A 20,706-nucleotide genomic window follows, 5' to 3' on the forward strand; every position below is an offset into this window, starting at 1 on the left:
CAGAAGGTAAGATAACTCCTGGAAATGACTGGCTTTTAATGGCCAAAGGTATAGATGTGTGTGTCCAAGTTAAGGCTTCTTTTAATAGATTTATTACAATCTTTGGCAAGCTAGGTAATGTTTGCTGTGGTCTGGAACAACATGGCGCACAAACAACTATGAGAAATGCAGCCAACATTACATACAGATAATGTGTCATGAGACATGCAAATATAAATTATATACAAAGAGGATACAAGTAAAGGATATTAAATGAGCTCAAATATAGCTACAAATGAGGCATAATGATGCAATATGTACATACAGCTAGCCTAAATAGCATGTTAGCATTAATTGGCTTGCGTTCAGGCACTGACCAAATATGCCTGACTAGCACTCCAACAAGTCCATAACATCAACATAGCTCACCTTTGTGCATTCACGCACAGTATAAAACGTTTGGTGGACAAAATGAGACAAAGAAGGAGTGGAATATTTTACATGTAAACAAACACAGTCCACACTATGGTGAGTTCAAGAACCACCGAAATGAGTAGGACAAAAGGATGTTGACCAAATAGTGTCATCAGTGAAGCATACACACAAACATATTCAACAGTGGTAGTTCTAACAGGTTTGTGTCGTGTTTGTCCTCATACAAAAAACATACTAAAACAAAAAAAAATATCTATTATCTTTTAAAATCGATGTGGGCGATATACCTCTCTTCCGGAAGGCCAACTTGCCGAGCCCGGATCGATACACTTGGAATATAGGAACACAAATCAATTTATCGATCAATCGTTACACCCATAGATGCAATGTTGTATCGTTTTGTCTCTCTTTGCATTTCTTTCCACTCTGTGTTTTTTTAGCTTGCTCTGTTGGCTTGAATCGCACATTCTTTGCATCAAGCAGCCTGCACACACTTCTGATTGACAGACTGGTCTGCAGTCAGAAAGTTGCTCAGCGTGTCTCCAATGTGTGTGGTAATACAAAACCCCAAAACCTAGTGAAGTTGGCCCGTTGTGTAAATGGTAAATAAAAACCGAATACAATGATTCGCAAATCCTTTTCAACTTATATATATTCAATTGAATAGGCTGCAAAGACAAGATATTTTACGTTTGAACTGGAAAATGTTGTTATTTTTTGCAAATATTAGCTCATTTGGAATCTGATGCCTGCGACATGTTTCAAAAAAGCTGGCACAAGTGGCAAAAAACTGAGAAGTTGAGGGAATGCTCATCAAACACTTATATGGCACATCCCACAGGTGAACAGGCTAATTGGGAACAGGTGGGTGCCATGATTGGGTATAAAAGTAGCTTCCATGAAATGCTCAGTCGTTCACAAACAAGGACGGGCGAGGGTCACCACTTTGTCAACAAATGCCTGAGCAAATTGTTTAAGAGCAACATTTCTCAACCAGCTATTGCAAGGAATTTAGGGATTTCACCATCTACGGTCTGTAATATCATCAAAAGGTCAGAGAATCTGGATAAATCACTGCAAGGCCCAAAACCAACATTGAATGCCCGTGACCTTCCATCCCTTCCATCAAAAAGCGACATCAGTGTGTAAAGGATATCACCACATGGGCTCAGGAAAACTTCAGAAAACCACTATCAGTAACAACAGTTTGTCGCTACATCTGTAAGTGCAAGTAAAAAAACTCTACTATGCAAAGCCAAAGCCATTTATCAACAACACCCAGAAACGCCGCAGAAAACGCTTAAGTTGTTCAACAGTCCGGGGGTCTCCGTTGTGGTATTTTAGGCGTCATATTGTGCCACAAATTTTCAGTGGGAGACAGGTCTGGACTACAGGCAGGCCAGTCTAGTACCCGCACTCTTTTACTAGGCATCGTCTTTCTGAAATAAGCAGGGGCGTCCATGATAACGTTGCTTGGATGGCAACAAAACCTGTATGTACCTTTCAGCATTAATGGTGCCTTCACAGATGTGTAAGTTACCCATGCCTTGGGCACTAATACACCCCCATACCATCACACATGCTGGCTTTTACACTTTGCGCCTAGAACAATCCTGATGGTTCTTTTCCTGTTTGGTCCGAAGGACACGACGTCCGCAGTTTTCAAAAACAATTTGAAATGTGGCCTCGTCAGACCACAGAACACTTTTCCACTTTGCATCAGTCCATCTTAGATGAGCTCGGGGCCCAGCGAAGCCGGCGGCGTTTCCGGGTGTTGTTGATAAATGGCTTTGGCTTTGCATAGTAGAGTTTTAACTCGCACTTACAGATGTAGCGACAAACTGTAGTTACTGACAGTGGTTTTCTGAAGTGTTCCCGAGCCCATGTGGTGATATCCTTTACACACTGATGTCGCTTTTTGATGCAGTACCGCCTGAGGGATCGAAGGTCCGTAATATCATGGCTTACGTGCAGTGATTTCTCCAGATTCTCTGAACCTTTTGATGATATCACGGAGCGTAGATGGTGAAATCCCTAAATTCCTTGCAATAGCTGGTTGAGAAATGTGGTTCTTAAACAATTTGCTCACGCGTTCGTCGACAAAGTGGTGACCCTCGCCCCGTCCTTGCTTGTGAACGACTGAGCATTTCATGGAAGCTGCTTTTATACCCAATCATGGCACCCACCTGTTCCCAATTAGCCTGTTCACCTGTGGGATGTTCCAAATAAGTTTGATGAGCATTCCTCAACTTTCTCAGTTTTTTTTGCCACTTGTGCCAGCTTTTTTGAAACATGTTGCAGGCATCAAATTCCAAATGAGCAAAAAATAACAACTTTTTCCAGTTCGAACTTTGCAGTCTATTCAATTGAATATAAGATGATTTGCAAATCATTGTATTCTGTTTTTATTTACCATTTACACAACGTGCCAAATTCACCGCTTTTGGGGTTTTGTGGAATTGCATCATCAGTTCCAGGTATTATCAGTCAAGCTGCACTAACATCCGCTGGCTTCTCGCCAAATATGAAATAGCATCTTGCTCATCCTGGCTGGCATTCCTTTCAGCCATGAATCCCAACGCCTGCAGAGCTACCGGCAGAGGCCTCCAGCCTAAAGGCGTGAGAGTCAAGGAGGTGGCGGACTTCAAAGTGTTCACCAAGGGAGCTGGCAGCGGAGCCCTGAACGTCTCGGTCAAAGGACCCAGTGAGTCAAGACACCTTTTTCGGATCTTGGCATGCCGAGCAAAGGCGCGAATGAATAAAGTGCTGCATTGTTTTCTCACCAGCTGGGGCGCAGGAGCAGGTGAAAGTGCGGGATGCGGGGAACGGCGTGTACGAGTGCGAGTATTACCCCCTTAAGCCCGGTAAATATACAGTCGGCATCACCTGGGGAGGACAGCCCATCCCACGCAGGTAAGGGCTTACCGTCGCCTTTGGGAAGTACGTGAATAAAACAAAGTGGGATTATTATTTTAGCCCCTTCGAGGTGGAGGTGAGCCAGGAGGCAGGCTTCCAGAAGGTGAGGGCCTGGGGCCCCGGTCTGAAGACGGGAATGGTGGGAAAATCCGCGGACTTTGTGGTGGAAGCCATCGGCGTGGATGTCGGGACTTTGGGTGAGCCGATCGTCAAAAACCCCAAATTCCAAATGTGCACTGCAAAAAGTCAAAAAGAAGAAAAAATAATAAAAAAATGAGGGGTGTTTTAGTTGAACTAAGCAAAATTATCTGAAGAGTTAGTGCTGCAAGGGGTTCCGGGTATTTGTTCTGTTGTGTTTATGTTGTGTCACGGTGCGGATGTTCTCCCGGAATGTGTTTGTCATTCTTGTTTGGTGTGGGTTCACAGTGTGGCGCATATTTGAAACAGTGTTAAAGTTGTTTATACGGCCACACTCAGTGTGACCTGTATGGCTGTTGACCAAGTATGCCTGGCATTCACTTGTGTGTGTGTGAAAAGCCGTATATATTATGTGATTGGGCCGGCACGCAAAGGCAGTGCCTTTAAGGTTTATTGGCGCTCTGTACTTCTCCCTACAGCGGCCTTTCAAAAAGTCATACATTTTACTTTTTGAAACCGATACCGATAATTTCCGATATTACATTTGAAAGCATTTATCGGCCGATAATATCGGCAGTCCGATACTATTGGACATCTCTAATTATTAGGGATGTCCAATAATGTCTTTTTGCCGATATCCGATATTCCGATATTGTCCAACTCTTTAATTACCGATACCGATATCAACCGATATATGCAGTTGTGGAATGAACACATTATTATGCCTAATTTGGACAACCAGGTATGGTGAAGATAAGGTACTTTTTTAAAAAATTAATAAAATAAGATAAATACATTAAAAACATTTTCTTGAATAAAAAAGAAAGTAAAACAATACAAAAACAGTTACATAGAAACTAGTAATTAATGAAAATGAGTAAAATTAACTGTTAAAGGTTAGTACTATTAGTGGACCAGCAGCACGCACAATCATGTGTGCTTACGGACTGTATCCCTTGCAGACTGTATTGATATATATTGATATATAATGTAGGAACCACAATATTAATAACAGAAAGAAACAACCCTTTTGTGTGAATGAGTGGGAATGGGGGAGGGAGGTGTTTTGGGTTGGTGCACTAATTGTAAGTGTATCTTGTGTTTTTTATGTTGAATTAATAAAAAAAAAAATAAAAAAAAACGATACCGATAATAAAAAAAACGATACAGCTAATTTCCGATATTACATTTTAACGCTATTATCGGACATCTCTACTAATTATTATAATTATTGTTTGCAAAAAAAATATTTTTGGGGCCAATTAGGTGACCGCAGTGGTTGAAAAACACTGCCCGAGACTTCAAAAGTGCCAAAAGTGGAACACTGTGCAAAAAGTCAGTGTTCAAAAACAAGAAAAAAAAATACAAAAATGAGGGGTATTTTACTTGAACTAAGCAAAATTATCTGCCAATAGAACAAGAACATTTGGCTTGTCAAGACTTTCCAAAACAAGTCAAATTAGCTAACCTCATTCATTTCATTTAGGCCTTAGTATTCCCTGAGGAACATAGGCCGCCGACGAAAGCCTTCCATCCATTCCGGTCTTGTGCCCTTCGGTCGAGTTGTTGCCATGACAGCCCCTCAGCCCTCAACTCCTGTTCCGTGCTTCTTCTCCAGGTTGTTCTTGGTCTCCCTCTGTTTCTTTTTCCCTGTGGGGTTCCATGTTAGTGCCTGTTTGGTGATTGATTTATTTGGTTTTCTGAGTGTGTGGCCTATCCAGCTCCACTTCCTTCTCCTGATTTGCAGTTCCACTGGTTCTTGTTTGGTGAGTTCCCACAGGTTGGCATTGGTGATGGTGTCTGGCCAGTAGACTCCTAGGACCCGACGGAGGCAACGGTTTACGAATGTCTGTAGTTTATTGAGTATGCTATTGGTGGTTTTCCATGTTTCTGATCCGTACAGCAGGATGGATTTGACATTTGAGTTCAATATTTTCAATTTGGTATTGAGAGAAATGTTTTTTGCTCTCCATATTTTGTTTAGTAAGTTGAATGATGTTCTTGCTTTCCCTATTCTGGATTTGACATCTTCATCTGCTCCTCCATCTACACTGATTATGCTCCCCAAGTCTGTAAAACTGACTACCTCCTCTAATTGATTATGGTCCATTGTTATTGGTGTATTGTTCTTGTTATTGATACGCATGACCTTTGTTTTTTGTGAATTGATCTTAAGCCCAAGAAATGCAGCAGTTCTTTGTAGTTTTTGTGATTTGTCCTGCATCTGTTGGTAAGTGTGAGCCAGGAGAGCTAGATCGTCTGCAAAGTCTAGGTCCTCTAGTTGTTCGGTAAGGCTCCACTGTATGCCGGTTTTGCTGTTTTTGGTTGTTTGGTTCAGTCAATACAGAGGAGGAAAAGGAAAGGCGAGAGCAGACATCCTTGCCGCACCCCAGTCAGGACCTCGAAGGCCTCCGATGGGCATCCGTCATGTAGGACACGACATCGCATCCCTTGGTAGGTGCTCTTGATGATGTTGATGAGCTTTGGTGGGATGCCATAGTGTGCCATCAGCTTCCACAGTGTCTCACGGTCGACACTGTCAAACGCCTTTTCAAAGTCTATGAAATTAATATATACTGGTGAGTTCCATTCCATGGATTGTTCTATTATAATCCTGAGGGAGGCAATTTGGTCAGCACAAGATCTTCCATTTCTGAAACCAGCCTGGTTATCCCTCAGTTGTGCATCGACCAATTTCTGCATCCTTTCTAGTAGTATGTGGTTAAGCACCTTCCCTGGCGTTGAGAGGAGCATAATACCCCTGTAGTTTTTACACTCCCTGAGGTCTCCTTTCTTGGGAATCTTTATGATGTTGCCATCTCTCCAGTCTGATGGGACTTTTTCTTCTTCCCAGATAGCTTGCATGAGATGGAAAAGCATGCTGGAGGATGTTTCGATATCTGCTTTGAGAGCTTCTGCTGGTAGCTCATCTGGCCCTTCTGCCTTTCCTGCTCTCAGGGCTTTGATGGCCTTCTTGATTTCCAGTTTGGTGGGGGGGGGGGGGGGTTGCAGTTTATTTCAAGCCTGATTGGAGCTGGTGGAATATCTGCAGTCAGTTGAGGGGGCTCTCTGTTGAGTAGGTCTTGAAAGTGATCAGTCCATCTCTGGAGTTGATCTTCCTTGGTTGTGAGGAGTGTACCATTTGTGTCTTTAATATGCATTTGGGCTTGTTTAAATTTGCCGTTGAGCTTCTTTGTGGTTAGATAGAGTTCTTTCAGATTGTTCTTCCCTGCTGCTTCCTCTGCCTGCTGTGCTAGATCCTCGATGTACTTCTTTTTGTCCCTTCTGACACTCTTCTTCACATTCTTGTTTACTACTTCACATTCTCTTTGTGCTGCTGCCTTTCCTGCTCTAGTTCTGCATCTGTTGACTACCTCCTTTTTCTCCCTTCTCTCACTCACTTTCTTGTGGGTTTCTGTGGATAGCCAAGGTTTGTTTGTGGACTTTTTTCTCCCTACCACTTCTGCGCAGGTCTCCTTCCATGTGGACTTCAAACCTTGCCAAATCCCTTCTACAGTTCCTGGTGCTTGTGTTGTCTGGTCCTGTAGTGCTTGAAACCGGTTGTGTAATGTGACTTGGTATAGTTCCAAAGTGCCTATATCTTGGAATTGTTGTATGTTGAATTTGATCCTCCCTCCTCTTTGTTTCATGAATTTCAATTTCAACTGGAATCTTGCTGTGACTAGGTGGTGGTCAGATGCAGCGTCAGCTCCTCTTCTCGCTCTGACATCAAGCAGTAGAGCGCCTGAATTTCCGGCTAATGCAGATGTGATCAATCTGGTTTTCAGTTGTGTGGTTGGCAGAAACCCATGTTGCTTTGTGGATGTCCTTGTGTGGGAAAATGGAACCTCCAATAACCAAGCTGTTGTCTGCACATGCTGTAGCAAACCTTTCTCCGTTTGCATTCATTGTTCCAAGCCCTTGCGTTCCCATTATCAGCTCATAGCCATTGTTATTTCCTCCTATTTTCGCATTCATGTCCCCCATTAAGACCACGATGTCCTTTCCTTTCTTTTTCTGAAGGATGTGGTATAGCAGATTGTAAAAGTTGTCCTTCGTTTCATCCTCTGCGTCGTTGGTAGGGGCATAGCATTGTACTACTTGAAGGTTTATTTTCTTATGCGTGGTATGGAATTTTGCAGTAATGATCCTTGAGTTGAAGGGTTCCCAACTGATGAGGGCCCTCTGAGCTTCTTTGGATAGCATGAACCCTACACCCTCTGTATGTGGTGCAGAGTCTTCTGGGTGCCCTGAGTATAATATGGACTCACCACTGGCCAGTTTAACCTGCCCCGACTGGAGCCATCTGGTTTCGCACAGACCCAAGAGAGATATTCTGTATCTCCTCATCTCTTCGGCTGTGACTGCTGTCTTTCCTCCTGCATACATGGTCCTGATGTTCCATGTTGCGATGTTAGTGGAGTGTCTAGGGGTCAGAAGAATGGGACGCACCGTCTCCTTACGGTTTTCCGAGTGCATCGTCATTTTCTCTTTGGTTTGTGTAACCGTAGAGACTTCCTTTCCAAGACTTTTGGATTTTTTGGTTTTCGTCAACGTTTCTGTAGCAAGGAGTTTTTATGGGTTGGGGTTGCTAGCCCCAAGCCTAACCTTCCACCATTTCTGGTTTCGGGAAGTTTTGGAGTTGACTTGTTAGTCCCCTCGCCTAGCCCAGGGGTCGGCAACCCGCGGCTCCGGAGCCGCATGCGGCTCTTTGACCACTCAGATGCAGCTCAGCTGCATACTTGCCGACCCTCCCGATTTTCCCAGGAGACTTATGGAACTCAGTGCCTCTTCTAGATAACTCCCAGGGGAAATATAATCCTATTTTCACTCTAATTACTACATTAAGGGAGTGCCCTATTTGCACTGTAGTAATTGTTCTCTATAGCATTTACATACAGCATGCCAGCTCGGCCACATGTTGTATGTAGCTTTTACTTGCATACATAGGGGACAGCAAAGCATACTTAGTCATCAGCCACAGAGCTTACACTGACGGTAGCCGTATCAAACAACCTTAACACTGTTACGTTACAAATATGCGCCACACTGTGAACCCACACCAAAAAAGAATGAAAAACACATTTCTGGAGAACATCCCACCGTAACACAACATAAACACAACACAACCAATACCCAGAATCCCATGCAGCCCTAACTCTTCCGGTCTAGATTATACACCCCCGCTACCACCAAATCCCCCCACACATCAACCCCACCCCCCCTCCGTGCGTTGGTTGAGCGGAAGAGTTAGGGCTGCATGGGATTCTGGGTATTGGTTGTGTTGTGTTTATGTTAAAAAAATATTTTGTGTTACAGTGCAGATGTTCTCCAGAAATGTATTTGTCATTCTTTTTTGGTGTGGGTTCAAAGTGTGGGGGATATTTGTAACGTAACAGTGTTAAAGTTGTTTTTATAAGGCTACCGTCAGTTTAAGATGTGTGGCTGCTGAGTTAGTACGCCTTGCTGTCACTAACGTCAGCAAGCTGAAACTGCATTCTACATGTGGTCGAGCAGTTGCACTGTTTGGGCAGGCTGTAGAGGGCGCCAAAATCAGTGCCATCACGCCCTGATATTCGGGAGTCTCTCGGAAAAAATGAGAGGGTTGGCAAGCATGACGCTGTCAAGCGCCATTCATTCAAAACTCGCGGGCCGCACTAACATCAAATTTCCACATTAAAGTGCGTGCCGGTGTGTGTGTCTGGTACCCCTGATTAACATAGCACAAAGCATTTAAGCTATTTATGCGGTGTTTTTCAATTTATATTTAAAAAATTTTTTTGTGGCTCCCATTATTTTCTTTAATTTGTGAAACTTGCCAAAATGGTTCTTTGAGTGGTAAAGGTTGCCGACCCCTGGCCTAGCCTATTGTCTTCCAGGTAATGGGTTACAGTCTCATACCACGTGAGACCAGACAGACATAGGGTCGTGTACAAGCTGTCTCGGCACGTCAAGCCCAGTCAACTCCTGCTACTGTGTAGTGAAAGCCGCACCTGTCACATCAATGAAACTGTTGCAAGCCCACCCTACCAGCAGCGTGAGACAGTAGCTAACCTCAATGAACCCCAAAATACCTTAAAATAAGTATATTCTCACTAATACATACATCGATGCAAAATGTGTCATCTTTAAAATGTCAACAATCTACTAGTTTTTGTCATTCATACTGAACAAGTATCATTTCATTATATGCAAGTTTGATGGCACACAAGTGTATTTATTGATCATTTTTTTGGTGGGCGTGTGCAACGGTCGGGGTAAAAAAGAGCTGAGGTTACGTCCGATGCTGGAGGTGCAGGAAAGGATGCACTGCAAAAAAGTCAGTTTTCAAAAACAAGGGAAAAAAATACAAAAATTAGGGGTATTTTATTTGAACTAAGCAAAATTATCTGCCGATAGAAGAAGAAAATGTTTTCTCGTCAAGACTTTCCAAAACAAGTAACATTAGCTAACCTCAATGGACCCCAAAATACCTTAAAATAAGTATATTCTCACCTAATAACAAGTGCACTTTTCTTGATAGAAAAAACAAATATGAGACCTTTTTTCTCAATATGTTGAAAAATATTCTTAAATGAAGTAAATGCTGGTGCCATTATCTTGACATAATGATATGCGCTCAGCATTACATTTCTCTCATTTTCCCATCGATAAAATGACATCATCGCACCACGTGCGTGCTCTTTCAGTCAATTAGTCTGCAAGGAATATACAGTTGTGCTCATAGGTTTACATACCCTGGGAGAATTTATGATTTCTTGGCCATTCTTCAGAGAATATGAATGATAACACAAAAAACCTTCTTCCACTCATGCTTAATGGTTGTGTGAAGCTATTTATTGGCAAAAAACTGTTTACTCTTTTTAAATCAAAATGACAAAAGAAAGTACCCAAATGACCATGATCAATGCAGCCCATTTTTCTTCAAGTGCCTCCTTATTGAAACAGCCACACCACAATTTTTCAGAGAGTCGTGTATTTCAGCTGAAGTTATTTGTGGATTTTTCTTTGCATCTCCCAACAATTTTCCTGGCAGTTGTGGCTGAACTCTTTGCTGGTCTACCTGAATTCCTTATTTTCCACTTCTTAATCAGCGTTTGAACACTGCTGATTGGCATTCTCAATTCTTTGGATATCTTTTTATACCCCTTTCCTGTTTTATGCAGTTCAATTACCTTTTCTCGCAGATCCTTTGACAATTCTTTTGCCTTCCCCCATGACTCAGAATCCAGAAACATCTGTGCAGCACTGAATGAAAGATGCAATGGTCTGTCAGAAGCCCAGAAACTCTCTGACCTTTTGTACACACCCATTAATTACAAACAAACATGTCACAGGTGAGGATTGGAACCTTGATTAGTCATTCAAACCGGTTTGTGTCAACTTTTGTGCATGTTATCAGATCAAAGTCACTGGGGTATGTCAACTTTTGATCAGGGTCATTTGGGTACTTTCTTTTGTCATTTTGATTTAAAAAGAGTAAACACAGTTGTTTGCCAATAAATAGCTTCACACAACCATTAAGCAGGAGTGGAAGAAAGGTGTTTGTGTTATCATTCATATTCTCTGAAGAATGGCCAATAAATCATAAATTCTCCCAGGGTATGTAAACTTATGAGCACAACTTCTCTCGTGGCGCAGGCTTCTCCATCGAGGGCCCCTCCCAGGCCAGGATCGAGTGCGACGACAAGGGGGACGGCTCCTGCGACGTCCGCTACTGGCCCACCGAGCCCGGCGACTACGCCGTCCACGTCATCTGCGACGACGAGGACATCAAGGACAGCCCCTTCATGGCGCACATTCTGCCCGCGGCCAATGACGTCTTCCCCGAGAAGGTCACCGTCGCCCCCGTAACTTAAAAAACGCACGACGTTCGCCTTAGTAACAAGTGCGTTCCAACCCTCAGGTGAAAGCTTTTGGTCCGGGTCTGCAGCCGACCGGTGTTACCGTCAACAAGGCGACAGAATTCACCATCGATGCCCGCATGGCTGGGAAGGGTCAGCTCACCATCTATGCCCAGGTGAGGATACCGACGCCAGGTTATGTCATCACTTGTCAGTTACAGTAGTCAGGTACTGTTAGCGTTAACGCACTTTTTGCGTCTTTTTACGCATTGAAATCAGAAAGTACGCGCATTTCTGGAAGTCCGCGCCTCCGGGTCAAAACTCCAGTTTGCTTGTTTTTTTTATCGATTATCGCTTTCCGCCGGTGTTTTGTTTTGTTCATATATATTCAAAAATTTTTTATTTTTTTAAAAATTTTTTTTATTATTTTTTATTATTATTATTATTTCTTTTTAAATTGTTTTTATTTTTTAAATTTTTGTATTATTTTTTAAAATTTTTTTAAAATTTTGTATACTTTGTAGCACTTTGAGATTTTAACAAATGTAAAATGCGTTACAAATTCATTATTATTATTTATATATCAAATTTTTCGTGCCCCGTTTATTGCGTTTTTATTGGTCGTCTAGCTCCCTGGTGGTTTCTGTGCTTTCACCGCCGTGGCCCGGGTTCGATTCCCGGTCAGGGAAAGCTATCCAACCCTTTTACCATGAATTGATTAACGTGGACAAGTTGAAAAACTTATTTCGGGTGTTACCATTTAGTGGTTAATTGTACGGAATATGTACTGTACTTTCTGCTCCGCCGGTCCCAGTCTGTGGAACGCTCTCCCTGACCACCTGAGGACACCACAGACTGTGGATTCTTTTAAAAAAGGCTTAAAAACCCTTCTTTTTAAAAAAGCCTTTTTTTAAAGATATATGCATACTAGTTATAGCTATTTGGCTGTTCTAGTTTTTAATTTAATTTTATTTTTATTATCTTATAATTTTTATTTTTTTTAATACACTATAGCACTTTGAGGTTGTTTACTCAATGTAAAGTGCTTTTTACAAATAAAATCTATTGTTATTATTATTATGAAAAAAATCTGTGCATTTTTTTTTTCTGAATCGGTCTTTTTACGCATCGAAATCAGAAAGTACGCACATTTCTGGAAGTCCGCGCCTCCGGGTCAAAACTCCGGTTTGCTTGTTTTTTTTTTTATCGACTATCGCTTTCCGCCGGTGTTTTGTTATGTTTATATATATATTACTATATTTTTAATTTTTAATTTTTAATTTTTAATTTTTAATTTTTAATTTTTAATTTTTAATTTTTAATTTTATTTTTAATTTTTTTAATTTTTTAATTTTGATTTTTTTATACTTTGTAGCACTTTTAGATTTTAACAAATGTAAAATGCGTTCTTTATTATTATTATTATTATTATTATTATTATTATTATTATTTATATATCACATTTTTCTTCCCCCTTTTATTGAGTTTTTATTGCGTTTTTATTGGTCGTCTAGCTCCCTGGTGGTCTAGTGGCTAGGATTCGGTGCGTTCACCGCCGTCGCGCGGGTTCGATTCCCGGTCAGGGAAAGCTATCCAACCCTTTTACCATGAATTGATTAACGTGGACAAGTTGAAAAACGTATTTCGGGTGTTACCATTTAGTGGTTAATTGTACGGAATATGTACTGTACTTTCTGCTCCGCCGCTCCCAGTCTGTGGAACGCTCTCCCTGACCACCTGAGGGCACCACAGACTGTGGAGGCTTTTAAAAAAGGCTGTAGTTTTTAATTTTATTTGATTTTTATTATCTTTTGATTTTTATTTTTTTAACACTTTGAGGTTGTTTACTCAATGTAAAGTGTTTTTTGCAAATAACATCTATTATTATTATTATTATGAGAAAAATCTGTGCATTTTTTTTTTCTGAATCGGTCTTTTTACGCATTGAAATCAGAAAGTACGCACATTTCTGGAAGTCCGCGCCTCCGGGTCAAAACTCCGGTTTGCTTGTTTTTTTTATCGATTATCGCTTTCCGCCGGTGTTTTGTTATGTTTATATATATATTACTATATTTTTAATTTTTTAATTTTTAATTTTTAATTTTTAATTTTTAATTTTTAATTTTTAATTTTATTTTATTTTTAATTTTTTTAATTTTGTAATTTAAAAAAAAAAAAGTTGTACTTTGTAGCACTTTTAGATTTTAACAAATGTAAAATGCGTTACAAATGTAATTCATTATTATTATTATTATTATTATTATTATTATTATTATTTATATATCAAATTTTTCTTCCCCCTTTTATTGCGTTTTTATTGCGTTTTTCTTGGTCGTCTAGCTCCCTGGTGGTCTAGTGGCTAGGATTCGGTGCGTTCACCGCCGTGGCGCGGGTTCGATTCCCGGTCAGGGAAAGCTATCCAACCCTTTTACCACGAATTGATTAACGTGGACAAGTTGAAAAGCTTATTCGGGTGTTACCATTTAGTGGTCAATTGTACGGAATATGTACTGTACTTTCTACTCCGCCGCTCCCAGTCTGTGGAACGCTCTCCCTGACCACCTGAGGGCACCACAGACTGCGGAGGCTTTTAAAAAAGGCTCTAGTTTTTAATTTTATTTGATTTTTATTATCTTTTGATTTTTATTTTTTTTAACACTTTGAGGTTGTTTACTCAATGTAAAGTGTTTTTTACAAATAACATCTATTATTATTATTATTATGAGAAAAATCTGTGCATTTTTTTTTCTTTCTGAAACGGTCTTTAGAAGTTTGTGTGCATCCATGCATGTATTGTTTGTGATGTCGACAGGATGCCGAGGGCTGCGCCATCAACATCAAAGTCAGCGACAAGGGCGACGGCACCTACCTGTGCGTGTACACGCCGACCAAGCCCATTAAACACACCATCATCATCGCCTGGGGCGACGTCAACGTGCCCAACAGCCCCTTCAGGGTACGACGCTCTGCCCTCCACTCTGAGAATTGGACAGAAAAGGACTTTGGCGGGTCCTCCTTCAGCTAAACTGCCCCCCTTGCCTCAAGTACACTGTGAATCCTTTAGGTGCTGGTGGGAGAGGGCTCTCATCCGGACAAGGTCAAGGTCTACGGGCCTGGAGTGGAGAAGACGGGTCTGAAGGCTAATGAGCCGACATACTTCACTGTGGACTGCGGCGAGGCTGGTCAAGGTGAGCGCCGATGGGAAGATGATGAGCGATAAAAACACCGGCGAGTGCGGGGGAATCCTCATGGAATGTTGACAACTGCATGAGCATTCATTGAAACAATTGCTTTGTATTAGGGTTGTATGGTATACCGGTATTAGTATAGTACCATGATACTAATTAATCATATTCTGTACTATACCACCTCTAAAAAGTACCTGTCCCCCGTCGTCGTCATGTTGTGTCATTGCTGGTCCTAGATCTGCGATACCACTGATTTTCTTTCCGATCTGATATCAAATAGATAGGGTTGTACGGTATACCTGTATTATTATAGTACCGCGATACTAGTGAATCATATTCGGTACTATACCACCTCTAAAAAGTACCGGTCCCCCATCCCCTCGTGCCCCCCGTCATCATCATGTTGTGTCATTGCTGGTCCTAGATCTGCAAAACCACTGATTTTCTTTCCGATCTGATATCAAATAGATACCGGTACCAAAATATTGGTATCGGGACAACATTATTGTTTAGTATGTTCACTATTTTATTGATTTAAAATAAAGCCAATAATGACATTTTTTGTGGTACCCTTTATTTAGAAAAGTACCGAAAAGTAACAAAATAATTTTGGTACCGGTACCGGTACCAAAACATTGGTATCGGGACAACACTTTGTCTAGTATGTTCACTATTTCATTTAAGGACCAAATTGCAATAATAAACATATGTTTAATGTACCCTAAGATTTTTTGTTAAAATAAAGCCAATAATGAAATTTTTTTGTGGTCCCCTTTATTTAGAAAAGTACCGAAAAGTATCAAAAAATTTTTGGTACCGGTACCAAAATATTAGTATCGGGACAACATTATTGTTTAGTATGTTCACTATCTTATTTAAGGACAAACTTGCAATAATAAACATATGTTTAATCTACCCTAAGATTAATGCCATTTTTTGTGGTCGAAAAGTACCGAAATGTATCGAAATACATTTTGGTACCGGTACCAAAATATTGGTATCAAGACAACACTATTGTCTAGTATGTTCACTATTTCATTTAAGGACTAAATTGCAATAATAAACATATGTTTAATGTACCCTAAGATTTTTTGTTAAAATAAAGCCAATAATGACATTTTTTTGTGGTCCCCTTTATTTAGAAAAGTACCGAAAAGTATCGAACATTTTTTGGTACCGGTACCAAAATATTAGTATCGGGACAACATTATTGTCTAGTATGTTCACTACTTTATTTAAGGACAAATTTGCAGTAATAAACATATGTTTAATGTACCCTAAGATTTTTTGTTAAAGTAAAGCCAATAATGACATTTTTTTGTGGTCCCCTTTATTTAGAAAAGTACCAAATTAATTTTGGTACCGGTACCGGTACCAAAATATTGGTATTGGAACAACATTATTGTTTAGTATGTTCACTATCTTATTTAAGGACAAACTTGCAATAATAAACATATGTTTAGTCTACCCTAAGATTAATGCCATTTTTTGTGGTCGAAAAGTACCGAAATGTATCGAAATACATTTTGGTACTGGTACCAAAATATTGGTATCAAGACAACACTATTGTCTAGTATGTTCACTATTTTATTTAAGGGCTAAATTGCAATAATAAACACATGTTTAATGTACTCTAAGATTTTTTGTTAAAATAAAGCCAATAATGAAATTTTTTTGTGGTACCCTTTATTTAGAAAAGTACCGAAAAGTATCGAAAAATTTTTGGTACCGGTATCAAAATATTAGTATCGGGACAACATTATTGTCTAGTATGTTCACTACTTTATTTAAGGACAAATTTGCAGTAATAAACATATGTTTAATGTACCCTAAGATTTTTTGTTAAAGTAAAGCCAATAATGACATTTTTTTGTGGTCCCCTTTATTTAGAAAAGTACCAAATTAATTTTGGTACCGGTACCGGTACCAAAATATTGGTATCGGAACAACATTATTGTTTAGTATGTTCACTATCTTATTTAAGGACAAACTTGCAATAATAAACATATGTTTAGTCTACCCTAAGATTAATGCCATTTTTTGTGGTCGAAAAGTACCGAAATGTATCGAAATACATTTTGGTACCGGTACCAAAATATTGGTATCAAGACAACACTATTGTCTAGTATGTTCACTATTTTATTTAAGGGCTAAATTGCAATACTAAACATATGTTTAATGTACTCTAAGATTTTTTTGTTAAAATAAAGCCAATAATTACATTTTTTTGTGGTACCCTTTATTTAGAAAAGTACCGAAAAGTAACAAAATAATTTTGGTACAGGTACCGGTACCAAAACATTGGTATCGGGACAACACTTTGTCTAGTATGTTCACTATTTCATTTAAGGACTAAATTGCAATAATAAACATATGTTTAATGTACCCTAAGATTTTTTGTTGAAATAAAGCCAATAATGACATTTTTTTGTGGTCCCCTTTATTTAGAAAAGTACCGAAAAGTATCGAAAATGTTTTGGTACCGGTACCAAAATATTAGTATCGGGACAACATTATTGTCTAGTATGTTCACTACTTTATTTAAGGACAAATTTGCAGTAATAAACATATGTTTAATGTACCCTAAGATTTTTTGTTAAAGTAAAGCCAATAATGACATTTTTTTGTGGTCCCCTTTATTTAGAAAAGTACCAAATTAATTTTGGTACCGGTACCGGTACCAAAATATTGGTATCGGAACAACATTATTGTTTAGTATGTTCACTATCTTATTTAAGGACAAACTTGCAATAATAAACATATGTTTAATCTACCCTAAGATTAATGCCATTTTTTGTGGTCGAAAAGTACAGAAATGTATCAAAATACATTTTGGTACCGGTACCAAAATATTGGTATCAAGACAACACTATTGTCTAGTATGTTCACTATTTTATTTAAGTGCTAAATTGCAATAATAAACATATGTTTAATGTACTCTAAGATTTTTTGTTAAAACAAAGCCAATAATGACATTTTTTTGTGGTACCCTTTATTTAGAAAAGTACCGAAAAGTAACAAAATAATTTTGGTACCGGTACCGGTACCAAAACATTGGTATCGGGACAACACTTTGTCTAGTATGTTCACTATTTCATTTAAGGACTAAATTGCAATAATAAACATATGTTTAATGTACCCTAAGATTTTTTTGTTAAAATAAAGCCAATAATGACATTTTTTTGTGGTCCCCTTTATTTAGAAAAGTACCGAAAAGTATCGAAATTTTTTTGGTACCGGTACCAAAATATTAGTATCGGGACAACATTATTGTCTAGTATGTTCACTACTTTATTTAAGGACAAATTTGCAGTAATAAACATATGTTTAATGTACCCTAACATTTTTTGTTAAAGTAAAGCCAATAATGACCTTTTTTTGTGGTCCCCTTTATTTAGAAAAGTACCAAAATATTGGTATCGGAACAACATTATTGTTTAGTATGTTCACTATCTTATTTAAGGACAAACTTGCAATAATAAACACATGTTTAATCTACCCTAAGATTAATGCCATTTTTTGTGGTCGAAAAGTACCGAAATGTATCGAAATACATTTTGGTACTGGTACCAAAATATTGGTATCAAGACAACACTATTGTCTAGTATGTTCACTATTTTATTTAAGTGCTAAATTGCAATAATAAACATATGTTTAATGTACTCTAAGATTTTTTGTTAATATAAAGCCAATAATGACATTTTTTTGTGGTACCCTTTATTTAGAAAAGTACCGAAAAGTAACAAAATAATTTTGGTGTATTTTTTTTTAATACACTGTAGCACTTTGAGGTTGTTTACTCAATGTAAAGTGCTTTTTACAAATAAAATCTATTATTATTATTATTATTATTAACACTACTTTGTATTTTTTTCATAGCAACAACTGAACTATTCTCACCTTTTACAGGAGACATCAGCATTGGAATCAAGTGCGCCCCGGGGGTGGTCGGCCCCGCCGAGGCAGACATCGACTTTGACATCATCAAGAATGACAATGACACCTTCACTGTCAAGTACACCCCCCCGGGCGCGGGCCGCTACACCATCATGGTGCTCTTTGCTGACCAGGTAGGACCGGCTCCTCTGTGTAGGTTCGGGTTTGTTTTCTTTTTTCAATCACTAATGAATTTTCTCACCATTTACCTTGTCAGGAAATTCCCACCAGTCCATTTAAAGTCAAGGTTGACCCCTCCCACGACGCCGGCAAGGTGAGAGCAGAGGGCCCGGGACTCAACAAAACAGGTGAGGTCACACCATTAGTCGGCGTACAAATCAAAGGTGGGACTGGATAATTACAAAAAAACATTTCAGGAGTGGAGGTGGGCACCCCGACCCACTTCACCATCTACACAAAGGGAGCAGGGAAGGCCAAGCCGGAGGTGCGCTTCGCCGCCTCGGGCCCCGGAGAGGCGGTTCGCGACTTTGAGATCATCGACAACCACGATTACTCCTACACGGTCAAATACACCGCTCTCCAGCAGGTGGCGCTTTCAAGTCCATTGGAGATGTGTGTTAAAACAGATGACCGGTACTCACCGTTTTGATGTGTTCCTGGGGGTTTTTTCCAGGGAAACATGGCAGTCACGGTGACCCACGGAGGTGATCCCATTCCTAAAAGCCCCTTCCACGTCACGGTGGCGCCACAGCTGGATATTGGGAAAGTGAAAGTGGAGGGACTGGACACCAGTAAGTACAACAACAATGACAATGTTAAAACTGTATGAATGACTAGGACAATACTGTACTACTCCAGTCCTGTAGGTGGCAGTCACACACATCGAGTATAGAGTGGATTAGATAAGGGGTACCCAAACTATGGCCCGCCCGTGTCCAAAAAAATAAAAAAAAATAAAATAAAATAAATAAATAAATAATAATACAAAAAAATATATATATACATTTTTTAATTATTTTTTTTATTAAAATCTGTCCTTTCTAATCCATTTTCTACCACTTGTTACTCTCGGGGTCTCCTAGCCGTTCAGGCAAATCATATTGTCTAAAAATGCATTTTCCCATCAATAATGTGACATCATCACGCCACAGTGCGCACTCTTTCAGTCAATTAGTGTGCGAGGAATAATTATATATATATATATATATATATATATATATATATATATATATATATATATATATATATATATATATATATATATATATATGTATACACAAACCCCGTTTCCATATGAGTTGGGAAATTGTGTTAGATGTAAATATAAACGGAATACAATGATTTGCAAATGCTTTTCAAGCCATATTCAGTTGAGTATGCTACAAAGGCAACATATTTGATGTTCAAACTGATAAACATGCAAATAATCATTAACTTTAGAATTTGATGCCAGCAACACGTGACAAAGAAGTTGGGAAAGGTGGCAAAAAAAGACTGATAAAGTTGAGGGAACGCTCATCAAACACTTATTTGGAACATCCCACAGATGTGCAGGCTAATTGGGAACAGGTGGGTGCCATGATTGGGTGTAAAAGTAGATTCCACGAAATGCTCAGTCGTTCACAAACAAGGACGGGGCGAGGGTCACCACTTTGTCAACAATTATTATTGCAAGATTATTAGAGTGCGCCTGGAAGAGTGGCAGCATATCACAGTAGCTCCTTTGAATTCCTTTCATTTTACTTTATTTTTGGTATTATTCTTTACTTTTCTTGCCTTTTTTTTTAATCTCTTACCTTCCATAAACCTGTCATATACAGTATGACCGGTCCGTGGTCTGATTGGAACCGGGCCGCGGCCGCACAAGAAGTTGAAAAAAAAAAAAAAAAAATTTTTTTATTTTATTTTATTTTTTTAATTAAATCAACATAAAAAACACAATATATACATTATATATCAATATAAATCAATACAGTCTGCAGGGATACAGTCCGTAAGCACAAATGATTGCATTTCTTTATGACAAAAAAAAAATAAAAAATAAAAAAAAAATTTTTTTTTTACTTCCCCCCCCCCCCACCCGGTCCGTGGGGAAATTTTGACCGGTCCCTAAGTACAAAAAGGTTGGGGACCACTGATATATTAATATTGTACATGGTCATTGGTTTATATTGTATATATGTTATAGACATAATATAATATATCTGTATATAAATTATTCTGTACACATATTATGTATATATTTGCATATATGTTAGATTTTTTATAGCTTTTTTAGTCTATTTATATCTGCATTTTCCTTTCCATCC

General features: G+C 39.1%; 1 protein-coding gene across 1 annotated transcript in view; it reads left to right on the top strand.

The window, feature by feature from the left end:
• Nucleotides 1-20,706, top strand: part of LOC133647025 (filamin-C-like) — a 136,017-nt gene that overhangs the window by 42,231 nt on the left and 73,080 nt on the right. The window contains exons 9-19 of the mRNA XM_062043067.1: nt 2,981-3,118; nt 3,201-3,327; nt 3,391-3,527; nt 11,110-11,303; nt 11,375-11,488; nt 14,125-14,268; nt 14,377-14,500; nt 18,410-18,570; nt 18,654-18,744; nt 18,814-18,983; nt 19,071-19,188. Coding sequence (XP_061899051.1) covers nt 2,981-3,118; nt 3,201-3,327; nt 3,391-3,527; nt 11,110-11,303; nt 11,375-11,488; nt 14,125-14,268; nt 14,377-14,500; nt 18,410-18,570; nt 18,654-18,744; nt 18,814-18,983; nt 19,071-19,188 — 1,518 coding nt within the window. The remainder of the gene's footprint in view (nt 1-2,980; nt 3,119-3,200; nt 3,328-3,390; nt 3,528-11,109; nt 11,304-11,374; nt 11,489-14,124; nt 14,269-14,376; nt 14,501-18,409; nt 18,571-18,653; nt 18,745-18,813; nt 18,984-19,070; nt 19,189-20,706) is intronic.

The sequence above is a fragment of the Entelurus aequoreus genome, linkage group LG03, assembly GCF_033978785.1.
Source record: "Entelurus aequoreus isolate RoL-2023_Sb linkage group LG03, RoL_Eaeq_v1.1, whole genome shotgun sequence".
NCBI lineage: Eukaryota > Metazoa > Chordata > Actinopteri > Syngnathiformes > Syngnathidae > Entelurus > Entelurus aequoreus.